We start from the raw sequence: 14588 nt of genomic DNA on the forward strand, positions 1-14588 counted from the left end.
TATTAGTGATTATATACAAATCTGATTTAAGAGCATCCTTTAGAATCTGGTCAACCTCTGTAGCTAATTGGTCAGAGTGGCTGACTGCCCTGTGGAGGATCTCAGTTCAACCCCCAAGATTTTTTATTGGTGGGAGGACTTGAATGAGGTCCACTCAGCGTGTTGATGGAAATTGAGGAAATATTTGGATGAGAAGTATCAACTCCAAGGTCTGCAAAGACGACAATGGCTGCGAGAGCATTGTGCTGATCCTATGCCCCTCCATGCCACATCCAAATGATGTCAATGACTGAGTTGGTTGGTCTCGATTAGTCTGTCTGAGGCTAGAATGGCGGAGCTTCAGAGTCTAGGGCATTAGCCGAGCTTTGACAAATTGCGGGGCGTCCATCGCTTAAGGCAGACATAACCTTAAAAATCAGTTGTGTCCTCTAATCCAGGTGGGAATATTTGAGCATATTTATCATAGGATCTTTAGGGCAGCACAAGACACTTCGGATTGCATGGGAAGGCGGTGTTTAATGAAACATAAGTCCAAAAGCATGGGAAGAGTCTATTTCAAAAATTTTCTCTACTTTGGGCCCAGGTACCTCAAGAAAATTTACTGGATGAGTGACTTCGTACTAATCAAGTAAAACTGGAAATTTTCCTAGCAGTGACACCTGATGACATCCGTAGGCCCACAGGTTTGTCTCAGCTACCTTCAAGGGTGGTGCCCCTTATCTTAAGTAAGTAGACTGTTTTAGCAAGGGCACAGAAGCATTTGTGTCTGAAAGTAACTTTATTGAGTGTTTGCCTATGAATGTAACTAAGTGCATTTCCTGACTTGTGTCCTCAGAAAGCTGCACGTCTATCATTTTATCATCTACTTAGTACACTTCCATAAGTTGCAGCATATCTGAATCAGTATTGTTACAACATGACTCTTGCAAGTGTCCCTTTTTGCCTCACTTGTGGCAAGTTGGACACCAATGGGGACATTTGTTGCATGTATGGCAAAGGAAACAATGTTTGCAGCTGGGCAATGGCACTGTTGCTGACAAGGTTCAACACAGCTCTTGTGACTGTTTAGATGGTCATCTACACTTGGGAGCTGGTGGAGGGTGTGTCGGAGATGACGTCCTGCATGACTAGTGCTGGAGAGCTGACTACCACAATGTCTCCATCCATTGTAATAAACTCTAGGGTTTATGAGCCCTAATTTCTCATCTCTTATCTTTGTGGTCCTTACAGGCAACATAAGTTGGCAATAGTAGAATCGTTCTGCAGTCAACACCAAATGCCGGTTCTCTAAATTTTTTCAATAGTGATTTTCAAAAAGAACATAATCTTTCCTCCAGGGATTCTCAATAGAGTTCCTGAAGCATCTCCCTAACATTTATGTGCTGTTTGAACCTACCAATAACAAATCTAGCAGCCCTCCTCTGAGTTCCTTCGATGACTTCCTTCAATCTAACCTGGTACAGATCCCAAATATTCAAGCAGTACTCAAGAATATGTCATACCAGTGATATATATGTGGTCTCCTTTACAGGTGAACCATTCTTTCCTAAAATTCTCCCAATAAACTGAAGTTGACCATTTACCTTCCCTACCACAGTTATCACATGCTCGTTCCATCTCATATTGCTTTGCAGCATTACACCCAGTTATTTAAACGACTTCACTGTGTCAAGCAGGACACTAGTAATACTGTATCTCAACATTATATGTTTGATCTTCCTACTCATCCACATTTAATTTACATTTTTGTACATTTAGGGCTAACTGCCATTCATCACACCAACTGAAAATTTTGTTGAGGACAACATACTTAGATCTATCATTTAAGATTTCTTCATGGCACTCACATATCCGTGAACTTACTCCACATTCTTGTACCTTCATTAACAGCCTACAGCCTGGCACTATGTCAAATACTTTCTGGAAATCTAGAAATATAGAATCGTCCTGTTGCCCTTCATCCATAGTTCATAGTATATCATGTGAGAAAAGGGCAAGCTGAGTTTTGCACAATTGATGTTTTCTGAAACCATGTTGATTCATGGACAAAAGCTTCTCAGCCTCAAGAAAGTTTATGATATTCAAACTAAGATTATGTTCAAGGATTCCACAGCAAACAGATGTTAGGGATACTGGTCTATAATTTTGTGGGTCCATTCTTTTACCATTCTTATGTACTAAAGTCACCTGCACTTTTTTTCCAATCACTTGGGACGTTGTGCTGGGAGAGAGATTCATGATAAATGTAAGCTAGGTCACAGGCTAATGCCATAGAGTACTCTTTCTTTGTAAAATTAAATTGGGATTCCATTCGGACCTGATGATGTATTTGCCTTGAAATCTTTCAGTTGTTTCTCTACACCGGATATGCTTCCTACTATGTCATCCATATGGGAGTCTGCCCGATGGTGAAATGATGGTATGTTTTTATGATTCTCTTGTGTGAACAATTTCTTGAATGTGAAATTTAAAACTATGGCTTTAGTTTTGCTATCTTCAACTGCCACACCAGACTGGTCAACAAGGGATGGAATGGAAGCCTTAGACCCACTTACTGATTTTATGTGTGACCAGAATTTTCTTGGGTTCTCTGCCAGATTTTTTGCTGAGGTTGAATGGTGGTAGATGTTGTACACTTTATACATAGATCTTTTCACAGACATATGAATCTCTACAAACCTTTGCTTGTTGTTATGTGTATGTTCCCTTTTGAACTGAGAGTGCAACAGCCTCTGCTTCCTCAGCATTCACTGAATTTCATTATTACGCCATGGTGGGTCTTTTCCATCCTTTATCCACTTACTAGACACATAATTCCCCAGACCATGATTTACAATCTGCGTAAACTTTGTGCATAATTCTTCTACATTCATCTTACTGTAACTAAATTATGCAAATTCACTTTCTAAGTGAGATGTTAATAACTGATTATCAGCTCTATCTAGCAGAAACACTCTCCTAGCCCTCTAGATTTATTTATCAACTTTCAAAATCATAGTTGCTATAATGAGATCATCGTCGCTTGTCCCTGTCTATACTGACATTGTCAATAAGGTGCAGCCAATTTGTAGCTACAAGGTCTAAGATATTTCTATTGCATGTGGACTGCTGAACTAGCTGCTCAAGACAATGCTTCTCAATTTCTTTTGTCCAGATAGATATGTAAAGTTTGTTTCAATTTATCCTAAAGCCTGCATGATATCTTTATCCAAATCAGGATTTGTCCTTTTTGACAACTCATCTATGCACAATGTACACTCACCATTATTGCTGTCACTTGCCTACTGTTGTATGTGATTCAACAACTAGACTCTAAATAGCTGCTGATTTGTCATCACTGACATTTTCTGTCTATTTCAGTGTCACACTATAAGGTTCCATGAGCTTGCCTCTTGCCAATTCCTGTTCACACTTTTCCTTTGCAAAATGTTATGAATCTTCAGAGCACATTATAGAATGAGTAACTGCTCAGACAACACTATATGTAATTAATTACAAGGTGACCAGTTTCATCAACACATGATCGTCTTCAGACCTTCAAAACTGTAATATGATACAGAATATAAATTACAGGTATACATAAGAAGAACTTAAAATTAGCTGCTAAATTACAAAACACAAATATATCCAAACAATGGCTGTACATGGAGCATGAACTGCTGAATGAGACAGTCTTCTGCTGGAGAAAGCAGCACAGCTATTTCTTAAATACTGGAAGCTTCACCTACTGCTGACAGCATGTCAGCATTAGCCAATCAGAAATAGGTTGAAAGAATTATGTACAAAAAATTAACTTATTACTGTAGTAAATAGAATATAAAAATTATGTAGAATAATTTTATAATAAAGAAGAAACAGTTTGTTAATGCTGCTACTGTCAAACAAATACACCAAAAACTTTAAAAAGAAAACAAGTAAACATTGCACTCATTGTATATAGGTTGCCTCTAGGGGCATGTTGGAAAAATAACTATGATGTTGTTGGTTTCTTTGGAGAAGGTGGACACCACCCCAAAGATGAAGCAGCAAGTTGATTTCCAATGAGTTAACGAGATTGATGGGTGATGTCCAGTAAAAGACATTCCATGGATGTTTAAAGTAGTTGGTTAAAATGGAGATTTACATCTACATCTACTAGTTACTCCTGAAGCCACTATGTGGTACGTGACAGAGGATACCATGTACTACTAGTCATTCCTACCCCTGTTCCATGTGCAAATAGAGCGAGAGAAAAATGACTTTCTATATGCCTCCATATGAAGTCTACTTCCTTGTGTCCAATCTTCCCTGTCCTTATGCACAATGCAGGTTGGCAGCTGTAGAATTGTTATGCAGTCAGCTTCAGGGGCTGGTTTTCTAAATTTTCTCAATAGTGTTCCTCAAACAGAATGTCACCTTCCCACCTGGAATTCCCATTTGCGTTCCCAAAGCATCTTTGTAACACTTACATGTTGTTAGAACCTACAGGTAAGAAATGTAGCAGGCCACCTTGGAACTTTCCCGATGTCCTCCCTCAATCCAACCTGGTGCAGATCCCAAACACTCAAGCAATACTCAAGAATAGGTCACAACAGTGCGCTATATGCAGTCTCTTTTAAATGTGAACCACACTTCCCTAAAATTCTCCCATTGAACCGAAGTTGACCATTTGCCTTCCATACCACAGTTCACACATGTTTGTTCCGTTTCATGTCGCTTTGCAGTGTTATGCCCAGATATTTAAATGACTTCACTGCGTCAAGCAGGCCACTACTAATACTGTATCTGAACATTGCAGATTCGTTCTACCTACCCATCCATATTTGCTTACATTTTTCCACATTTAGAGCTAGCTGCCATTCATCACACCAACTAGAAATTTTGTCTAACTCATCTTGTAAATTCCTACTGTCACTCGACACTGACACCTTACCATACACCACAGCATCTTCAGCAAACAACCACAAATTGCTGCCCACCCTGTTCACCAAATCATTTATGTATATATAGAGAACAATAGCAGTCCTATCACACTTACCTGGCACACTCTTGACAATATCCTTGTCTCTGGTGGACACTCGCCATCATGGACAACATACTAGGTTCTATTGCTTAAGAAGACTTCGAGCTAATCACATACCTTTGAACTTACTCTATATATCCATACCTTTGTTAATAGCCTGTATTGGGGCACCATGTCAAATGCTTTCTGGAAATTTAGAAATGTGGAGTCCGCCTGTAGCCCTTCATCTAAAGTCCGCAGTGTATCATGTGAGAAAAGGGCAAGCTGAGTTTCATACAGGAAATGCTTTCTAAAACCATGTTGATTCATGGATATAAGCTTCTCAATCTCAAAAAAGTTTATTTTACTCAAACTGAGAATATGTTCAAGGATTTTGCAGCAAACAAAAGTTAGGGATACTGGTCTGTAATTTTGTGGGTCAATTCTTTTACCCTTCTTGTGTACAGGTGTCATCTGTGCTTTTTTCCAGGTGCATAGAACTTTGTGCTCAGCAAGAGGTTCACGATAAATGCAAGTCAGGTAAAGGGCCACTTTCGTAGAGTACTCGTTATAAAACCGAACTGGAATTCCATCTGGATCTGGTGATTTATTTGCTTTCATATCTTTCAGCTAGTTCTCTATGCCAAGGATGCTTATAGGTATGTCATTCATATGGAAGTCTGTCCAGTGGTCAAATGATGGAATGTTTGTATGATCCTCCTGTGTGAACGGTTCCTTGAATGTGAAATTTAAAAGTTTGGCTTTTGTTTTGCTATCTTCAACTGCCACACCAGACTCGTCAACAAGGGACTGAATGGAAGCCTTAGACCCACTTAATGACTTTACATGCAACCAGAATTAGATGGTAGACACTGATCTTGGACAGTTTCCATAGAAATGACCACAGACATTGATATTTATTTATTTATTCCATGTGATCTGGCGGTACACAGAGTGTTGCAGATGTCGGAAAATGTCATTTAACATTGTTAACATGTATTAATGTAAGCCTATAGTATTCTAATGTATTATATTGCACAATGTTTTCAATTTAGCACAAACAGCAAAATGAAGCTTAGTAGAGAACCCTCCAAATATGCAGCTCTGTGATATAAAAATGTGGTATACTTTAATGTATGAAGATAACCATGTAATGATTGAAACTGATCATCTTATAATAAAAATGCCTTTGTGATCTGGACTGTTTTATAATTAATTTCAAATATTGTTTTGATTGCTGATTTACCCCAGAAATGTTTTCAAAAAATGTCACTGTATATACAGCTCTTCCCAGAATATTGAGTAAATCTTAATAGACTCAATAAACTTTCAGAAACTGAACTTGATATGAATGCTTTTCTCCTGTGATACATATAGTTTAATCTTGTCATTTATCTCACAAACTCCTCAAGTTGTACATTTATTGAATGAAAATTTCATTCCAATTAGTGTGTGAAGTGAATCATAACTTCTTCATAGATTAAAACCTTGTATCTAACACTCATTCTTTGCTTTTTCCAGGTGCCTGTGCTTGAAAAATAGTAAACGTATTTCAAAACCTATTTCAGCATAGAGTTTTGTCAGAATGATCTAGTTTACACATACTTTAAGATTAAATTTGTTGCTTAACCGTGGCCCATTCACTCACAGATACCATATACAAACTTTGATCATCCATCAGCGGTAAATTCAGTAGTTAATGTGCACTACAGACTGGCACTGGAGTAGCTGTTCTCTGCTTTGCATAACACACTCAGTGCGAATCATATGCTTTGAAGCACTTACAAATTGCTATAAGTAAGAAAATTTTCCATGTTTCTACTTAACTAGAATAACAGAATGGTAATATAATAATATACCAAGAGGTTATAAACATTGTGACCAGAAGATGTTAATATTGAAATAAGTTAAATTAATACGAGATTTACACATCTGAATCTGAAATTCCATTTAATAAGTGATTGTGAGTTTCTAGGTATTTGGTATTTTATTGATTTTCTACATTCATATCAACATTTCCAGCCATTAATGTATGTATTTCTGTATTTTCAGGAACACTGTGCAGCTGATCATTAATGTGGAAGACGAAAATGACAATGCTCCAGTTTTTTCTCGGAGCAAATATGAAGCCAGATTGCTTGAGAACCATCCAGTTTTTGAAACACCACTAGTGCTTGAGGCTCACGATATGGACTTGAATGGTTAGTTCAGTAGAATTCACAATAATATTTAAGTATATATGTAGTCCACACATGGCTTAAATGTTTCTTCACATTCTGCTCCATTCATATAGAACAGAAAGTACAGGATCTATCTTCCACTTGACTGCGAGTAGCATGTCAATGGAGTTTTAGGTGTCCTGTACAGGGAGGATTCAGGGTGTTGTACCGATCCCACTAACGAACAAATTAGAGGTGCTGTCTGTCTTTCACTGAAACTGCAACTGAGCCATTGGGACTTACTTCATCTGTTTTGGGGAAACCTCTTTTGTCCAGTGTCAGGAGGAGGCAAATGCAAAAGGGTTGACAGTTCAAATGTATGGTGAATGATGGTAACCCTTAGGGAAATGGCAACAAGAGACAGAAAAGGACTCCAGGTGCATTCAGTGTGTATGCCTGGGAGCCTCATTCAACATGTTGAAGAGGTTATTCCGGCAGCCATTTTGGGAACATGCTGCAATCAACTGCAGATTGAGGCAGATGTTGGAACAAGTGATGCCCGTGATCTGGGCTCCGAGGTCATTGTTGGGTCGTTCCAGTGACTGGCAGAGAAAGTTGAGAAGAACAGCCTTGCACATGCAGTTTCAACGAAGCTCAGAATTTACAGAATTGTTCCCAGTACTGATTGTGGCCCTCTAGTGCTGAGTCAAGTGGAAGGACTGAACCAGAGACTTCAAAGGGTCTGTGATAAGCTATGCTGCGACTTCCTGAACATGCATCAAAGGGCTGAGAACTGTAGGGTCCGTCTAAATAGGTCAGGTGTGCACTACACATCAGAGGCTGTTACTCAGGTAGCTGGCTGTGTGTAGGGTGCACACAAGGATTTTTTAGATTAGGCAACTCTCCTTCCAGTACAGATAATAACAGCTATAAGAGACTTGGAAGTATTAGTGTAAGATCTAAAGGGATGCCCCCCCCCCCTCCCCCCTCTGCTCCCCCTATAGGTGAGAGTATTAAAATCGTAGTAGTGAACTGTTGGATCTTGGTGGTTAATTGCCAAAGCATTCACAACAAAGTGCCAGAGTTTGAGGTGTTCCTGAAAAGTAGTGAAGTTCACATAATACTAGATACAATACAGAAATCTGGTTCAAAACTGAAGTTGATAACAGTGAAATTTTTGGGGAACATTGAATTATATTTTTGAAAGGATAGGCAAATGAAAAATGGAGGTGATGTATCCACCGCAATAGGTGAGAAACTCAGATCCACTGAGATAGAAACTGAAGCTGCATGTGAGATTGTTTGGGCAAGACTCAGTACCAGAAGTGAGCCTAAAATGATAACTGGATCCTTCTATCACCCCCCAGACTCATCTCCTGATGTAACCAAAAACTTTAGAGAGAACCTCGGTTCACTTGTACATAAGTTCCCTAATCATACTGTGGAGACTTTTTATAATCAAAAAATTGGGGAAATTACAGTTTTGTTAGTGGTGAGTATAATAAGACATCTTGTGAAACTTTGCTAAATACCTCCACTGAAAACTACCTAAAACAGATGGTTAGGAACCCTACTCACGATGGAAATTATTGGATCTGATGGCAACAGATAACCTGATCTCTTTAGGATATCCACATTGAAACTAGTATCAGTGACCGTGACACGGTAGTGGCAACAATGATTACCAAAGTACAAAGGACAACTAAAACAAGATGAGGAACTTGAAATTTTCAGCATGGAGCAGGAGCATGTTGCAGAACTCTGGCTCAAGTTTAAAAGAACAGTTGACCATGCACTGTGTAGATACCTACTCAGCAGAACAGTTTATAATGGGAGGAAAGCTCCATCATATATAGTCACTGTAAAGAAACTTCTAAAGAAACAGCGTTACTGCGTAATAGGTGTAAAACAAAGCATAGGGCTACAGATAGAAAGATGCTGAATGAAATGCATTTGGCTGTCAAGAGAGCAATACATGATGCCTTCAATGACTATCATATCACAATATTCTCAAGTGACCTTTCACAGAACCCAAAGATATACTGGTCATATGTAAAGGCTGTTAGTGGCACCAAAGTTAGTGTCCAGTCCCTGTCGAATGAGACAGGAACTGAAACTGAAGGTAGCAAAGCAAAAGCTGAAATGCTTCACTCTGTTTTCAAATGTTCCTATTCAAAGGAATACACAGGAGAATTGCCCCAATGTAATCATCGTACCACTGAAAAGATTAATGAAATAAGTGTTAGTGTCAGTGGTGTTCAGAAACAGCTGAAATCATTAAAATTGAACAAATCCAGTGAAATACCAATGGAATGTTACTATCAGATTCTATACTGAATTCTGACTGTAATCTATCGCAGTTCCCTTGAACAAAAAACCATGTCCAACTCTTGGAAAAAGGCACAGGTCACACCTGTCAACAAGAAGGGTAGTAGCAGTGATCCAAAAAACTACTGTCCAGTATCCTTGACACCACTTTGTTGTAGAATCTTAAAATGTAATGAGGAATCTTGAACAGAATAACCTCCTCAATGGCAATGAGCTTGGATTTCAAAAACATCAATCATGTGAGACCTAACTCGCGCTTTTCTCACATGGCATACTGAAAGCTTTGGATCAAGGCAACCAGGTAGATGCAGAATTTCTTGATTTCCAAAAAGCATTATACTCAATATTGTCAAAAGTACAGTCATATGGGGGTATCCAGAATAAGATTTTCACTCTGCAGTGGAGTGTGCACTGATATGAAACTTCCTGTGTGCCGGACCGAGACTTGAACTCGGGACCTTTGCCTTTCGCGGGCAAGTGCTCTACCAACTGAGCTACCCAAGCTCGACTCATGCCCCTTCCTCATAGCTTTACTTCTGCCAGTACCTCGTCTCCTACCTTCCAAACTTTACAGAAGCACTCTCCCGAGTTCGAGTCTCGGTCCGGCACACAGTTTCAATCTGCCAGGAAGTTCCATATGGGGTATCAGTTGAAATTTGTGACTGAATTGAGGACTTTTTGGTAGGGAGGACAAAGCAAGTTGTCTCAGATGGAGAGTTATCATCAGATATAGAAGTTGCATTGCATATCTATGGCATTGCAGACAGTATTAATAGTAAAATCAGGCTTTTTGTAGATGAAGCATGTATCTATAATGAAGTACTGTGTGAGATAAGATGCATAATATTCATTGAGATCTTGATAAAATTTCAACACGGTGCAGAGATTGGCAGCTTACTCTAAATGTTCTGAAATGTAAAATTTTCCACTTCACAAAATGAAAAAAGGTACTATCCTATGACTATAATATCAGTAAGTCACTGTTGTAATCAGTCAACTTGTGCAAATACCTGAGTGTAACACTTTGTAGGGTTATGAAATGGCATGATCACATAGGTTCATTGGTAAAGAAGGTGGTAGACTTCAGTTTATTGGTAAAATACTGGGGAAGTGCAATCAGTCTACAAAAGAGATTGCTTACAAATCACACATGTGATCCATCCTATAATATTGCTCAAGTGTGTGGGACTAACAGAGATAGGACTAATAGAGGATATTAACTGTATGCAGAGAAGGGAAGCATGAATGGTCCCTGGTTTGCTTAATCCATGAGAAAGTGTTACAAAATACTGAAGAAACTGAAATGGCAGACTCTTGAGGACAAATAGTTTTATCCCAAGAAAGTCTGTTAACAAACTTTCAAGAACCAGCTTTAAATGATTACTCTAGCAGCATACTACAATCCCCTATCTATCACTCACAAAGATCTTGAGGATAAGATTAGAATAATTCTGCATGCACAGAGGCATTCAAACATTCATTCTTCCCACACTCCATATGTGAATGGAACTGAAAGAAACCCTAATAACTGGTACAATGGGACATACCCTCTGCCATGCACCTCACGGTGGTTTGCAGAGTATAGATGTAGATGTATAGATCCATTTTTTCCCACTGATATTGAGAGATGGTGGGTGGAGTAATCACAGTGATGAATGTGTGAAGAACAAAATAGTGAACCACAGTATTCTGATTTATTGAGTAACAGTTCTATTCTCTTCTGTCATGATTATGCTGTATCAATTCCACATGTCCCCTCTGTTGAAAGTTATTTTTTTCTTTAGCCATCATTCATCCATCCATAATTTTTTTCCTAGTATTATATGACATGTCAGAAATTACACCCACTAATAAATAATCAATTGGACATGCAGTAGATCTTATACTAAAGCTGGACTGAGAGGCAGTTAATACGTTATGATCAGTATTCTATGATAGGCCACTTTCTCAAACATTTTTGAAAAGACTAGAAGGAGTAAAATACATCTGTAGTTATACTTGGCTTTCAAGATCTGTGTTACTACAGCATATTTAAGTCTGTTAGAAAATATGCAACAAGTTATTGATTGATTCCAAAGATATTTAGCTTCTTTGCCTTTAAATATGTCTGCTTGTGTCTGTATATGTGTGGATGGATATGTGTGTGTGTGTGTGTGTGTGTGTGAGTGTGTATACCTGTCCTTTTTTCCCCCTAAAGTAAGTCTTTCCACTCCCGGGATTGGAATGACACCTTACCCTCTCCATTAAAACCCAAATCCTTTCGTCTTTCTCTCTCCTTCCCTCTTTCCTGACGATGCAACCGTTTCAAGCTTTCGCAAGCAAAAGTTGCTTCATCAGGAAAGATGGAAGGAGAGGGAAAGATGAAAGGATGTGGGTTTTAAGGGAGAGGGTAAGGAGTCATTCCAATCCCGGGAGCAGAAAGACTTACCTTAGGGGAAAAAAGGGACAGGTATACACTCGCACACACACACACACACACACACACACACACACACACACACACACACACATCCATCCGCACATATACAGACACAAGCAGAAATTGTAAAGGCAAACAGTTTAGGCAGAGATGTCAGTCGAGGCGGAAGTACAGAGACAAAGATGTTGTTGAGTGACAAGTGATGTACGAGGGGTGGCAACTTGAAATTAGTGGAGGTTTAGGTCAGGTGGGTAACAGGAAGAGAGGATATATTGAAGGGCAAGTTCCCATCTCCGGAGTTCTGATAGGTTGGTGTCAGTGGGAAGTATCCAGATAAACCAGATGGTGTAACACTGTGCCAAGTTGTACTGGCCATGCACCAAGGCATGTTTAGCCACAGGGTGATGTTGCTTGTTGGTACAGTACCTCCATTTTGACAGCTGCCACCCATTCCAAATCAAACAGTCGCTTCCCTACAGCTTAGGTCTTCATGGCAAATGAATCTGCTCCAGTCCTGAATCCATGAACCATTACACCAACAACCCGAAAAAAGCTTTCGCATCCCGCAACTACCCTCCTGACCTGGTACAGAAGCAAATAGCTAGAGCCATTTCCTCATCCCCTCAAACCCAGATCCCCCCATAGAAGAACCCCAAAAGTGCCCCACTTGTGACAGGATACTTTCCGGGACTGGATCAGATTCTGAACGTGGCGCTCCAGCGGGGATACGACTTCCTCAAATCCTGCCCTGAAATGAGATCCATCCTTCATGAAATCCTCCCCACTCCACCAAGAGTGTCTTTCCACCATCCACCTAACCTTCGTAACCTCTTGGTTCATCCCTATGAAATCCCCAAACCACATTCCCTAACCTCTGGCTCCTACCCTTGTAACCGCCCCCGGTGTAAGACCTGTCCCATGCACCCTCCCACTACCACATACTCCAGTCCTATAACCCGGAAGTTGTACACGATCAAAGGCAGAGCCACATGTGAAAGCACCCACATGATTTACCAACTGACCTGCCTACACTGTGAAGCTTTCTATGTGGGAATGACCAGCATCAAACTGTCCATTCACATGAATGGACACAGGCAGACAGTGTTTGTTGGTAATGAGGATCACCCTGTGGCTAAACATGCCTTGGTGCACGGCCAGCACATCTTGGCGCAGTGTTACACCGTCCGGGTTATCTGGATACTTCCCACTAACACCTACCTATCTGAACTCCAGAGATGGGAACTTGTTCTTCAATATATCCTCTCTTCCCGTTGTCCACCAGGCCTCAATCTCCGCTAATTTCAAGTTGCCGCCACTCATACCTCACCTGTCATTCAACAACATCTTTGCCTCTGCACTTCTGCTTCGACTGACATCTCTGCCCAAACTCTTTGTCTTTAAATATGTCTGCTTGTGAGTGTATATGTGTGGATGGATATGTGTGTGTGTGCGAGTGAATACCTGTCCTTTTTTCCCCCTAAGGTAAGTCTTCCACTCCCGGGACTGGAATGACTCCTTACCCTCTCCCTTAAAACCCACATCCTTTTGTCTTTCCCTCTCCTTCCCTCTTTCCTGATGAGGCAACAGTTTGTTGCGAAAGCTTGAATTTTGTGTGTATGTTTGTGTTCGTTTGTGTGTCTATCGACCTGCCAGCACTTTTGTTTGGTAAGTCTCATCGACTTTCTTTTTATATATATATATATATATATACGGTTATAATAGAAGGAAACATTCCACGAAGGAAAAATATATTTAAAAACAAAGATGATGTGACTTACCAAATGAAAGTGCTGGCAGGTCGACAGACACACAAACAAACACAAACATACACACAAAATCCAAGCTTTCGCAACCAACGGTTGCCTCGTCAGGAAAGAGGGAAGGAGAAGGAAAGACAAAAGGATATGGGTTTTAAGGGAGAGGGTAAGGAGTCATTCCAATCCCGGGAGCGGAAAGACTTACCTTAGGGGGAAAAAAGGACAGGTATACACTCGCACACACACACACATTTCCGCTCCCGGGATTGGAATGACTCCTTACCCTCTCCCTTAAAACCCATATCCTTTTGTCTTTCCTTCTCCTTCCCTCTTTCCTGACGAGGCAACCGTTGGTTGCGAAAGCTTGGATTTTGTGTGTATGTTTGTGTTTGTTTGTGTGTCTGTCGACCTGCCAGCACTTTCATTTGGTAAGTCACATCATCTTTGTTTTTAAATATATATATATATATATATATATATATATATATATATATATATATTTTTCCTTCATGGAATGTTTCCTTCTATTATAACCATATATATATATATATATATATATATATATATATATATATATATATATATATATATATATATATGTGCGGATGGATATGTGTGTGTGTGCTAGTCTATACCTGTCCTTTTTTCCCCCTAAGATAAGTCTTTCCGCTCCCGGGATTGGAATGACTCCTTACCCTCTCCCTTAAAACCCACACCCTGTCGTCTTTCCCTCTCCTTCCCTCTTTCCTGACGAAGCAACCGCTTGTTGCGAAAGCTTGAATTTTGTGTGTGTGTTTGTGTGTTTATCGACCTGCCAGCCCTTTTGTTTGGTAAGTCTCATTATCTTTAGAGGGAAACATTCCACGAGGGAAAGTTAACCTTTACTCCAAACCTCTCTCCCAATCCGAAATCTCTGTCCTATCCAAAGGCCTCACCTTCAGCCC

General features: G+C 39.9%; 1 protein-coding gene across 1 annotated transcript in view; it reads left to right on the plus strand.

Moving 5' to 3' along the window:
* The window catches only part of LOC126188932 (cadherin-23-like), a 514643-nt gene that overhangs the window by 330367 nt on the left and 169688 nt on the right, over window positions 1-14588 (plus strand). The window contains exon 14 of the mRNA XM_049930652.1: window positions 7034-7182. Within this exon, the coding sequence (XP_049786609.1) occupies window positions 7034-7182 (149 nt within the window). The remainder of the gene's footprint in view (window positions 1-7033; window positions 7183-14588) is intronic.

This window comes from Schistocerca cancellata, chromosome 5 (assembly GCF_023864275.1).
Source record: "Schistocerca cancellata isolate TAMUIC-IGC-003103 chromosome 5, iqSchCanc2.1, whole genome shotgun sequence".
NCBI lineage: Eukaryota > Metazoa > Arthropoda > Insecta > Orthoptera > Acrididae > Schistocerca > Schistocerca cancellata.